This window comes from Fonticula alba (assembly GCF_000388065.1).
Source record: "Fonticula alba strain ATCC 38817 unplaced genomic scaffold supercont2.4, whole genome shotgun sequence".
Lineage (NCBI taxonomy): Eukaryota > Rotosphaerida > Fonticulaceae > Fonticula > Fonticula alba.
Genome location: NW_009242974.1, coordinates 2,663,569 through 2,664,113, shown reverse-complemented (window position 1 = coordinate 2,664,113; position 545 = coordinate 2,663,569). Strand labels below are relative to the sequence as shown.

Below are 545 nucleotides of genomic sequence, written 5' to 3'. Positions count from 1 at the left end.
TCTCTCTCTCTCTCTCTCTTCTACATGCATGAGCTGGGCTGGATGTGCATGCGGAAAGTGCCCAGCAGAGTTCCTAACTCCCTCCAATCCCATCCATCCCCACCTCGAAGCTTCCTTCAACCGTGTGACCCTCCTGGGCAACATCGGCCGTGACCCGGAGGTCCGTACCACCACCTCTGGCACTGAGTTCCTGCGCTTCAGCGTTGCCACCCACGAGTTCCGCGGTACGTTCGTCTCTGCCTGTGCCTTCAGCACCCCACTCCCTTCCCTGGCACCACTTGCCGCTATGGCACCGCCCTTCATCGATGGTCCTTCTGGGTTGTTTGTTCTCTCTTGTTTTTCCTGACCTTCGATTCCTCTCCCGCTGCCTGCCTTGTTCCATGCGCATTCCATCACTTAGGTGAGACCGAGTGGCATCGTATCATTGTCTTCAACAACAACATTGTTGAGCGCTTCAAGCGCGGTAACTTCCTGGGCCGTGGGTGCGCATGCTCTTCCCTCTCTCCCCTCTATCTCTCCATCTTCCCTTCCGCTTCCCCCCCCCC

The 545-nt window shown here is 57.6% G+C and overlaps 1 protein-coding gene across 1 annotated transcript in view; it reads left to right on the top strand.

Annotated features, from left to right (window-relative positions):
* The window catches only part of H696_03124 (hypothetical protein), a 2,457-nt gene that overhangs the window by 796 nt on the left and 1,116 nt on the right, over window positions 1–545 (top strand). Inside the window, exons 2-3 of the mRNA XM_009497014.1 lie at window positions 111–224; window positions 401–482. Coding sequence (XP_009495289.1) covers window positions 111–224; window positions 401–482 — 196 coding nt within the window. The remainder of the gene's footprint in view (window positions 1–110; window positions 225–400; window positions 483–545) is intronic.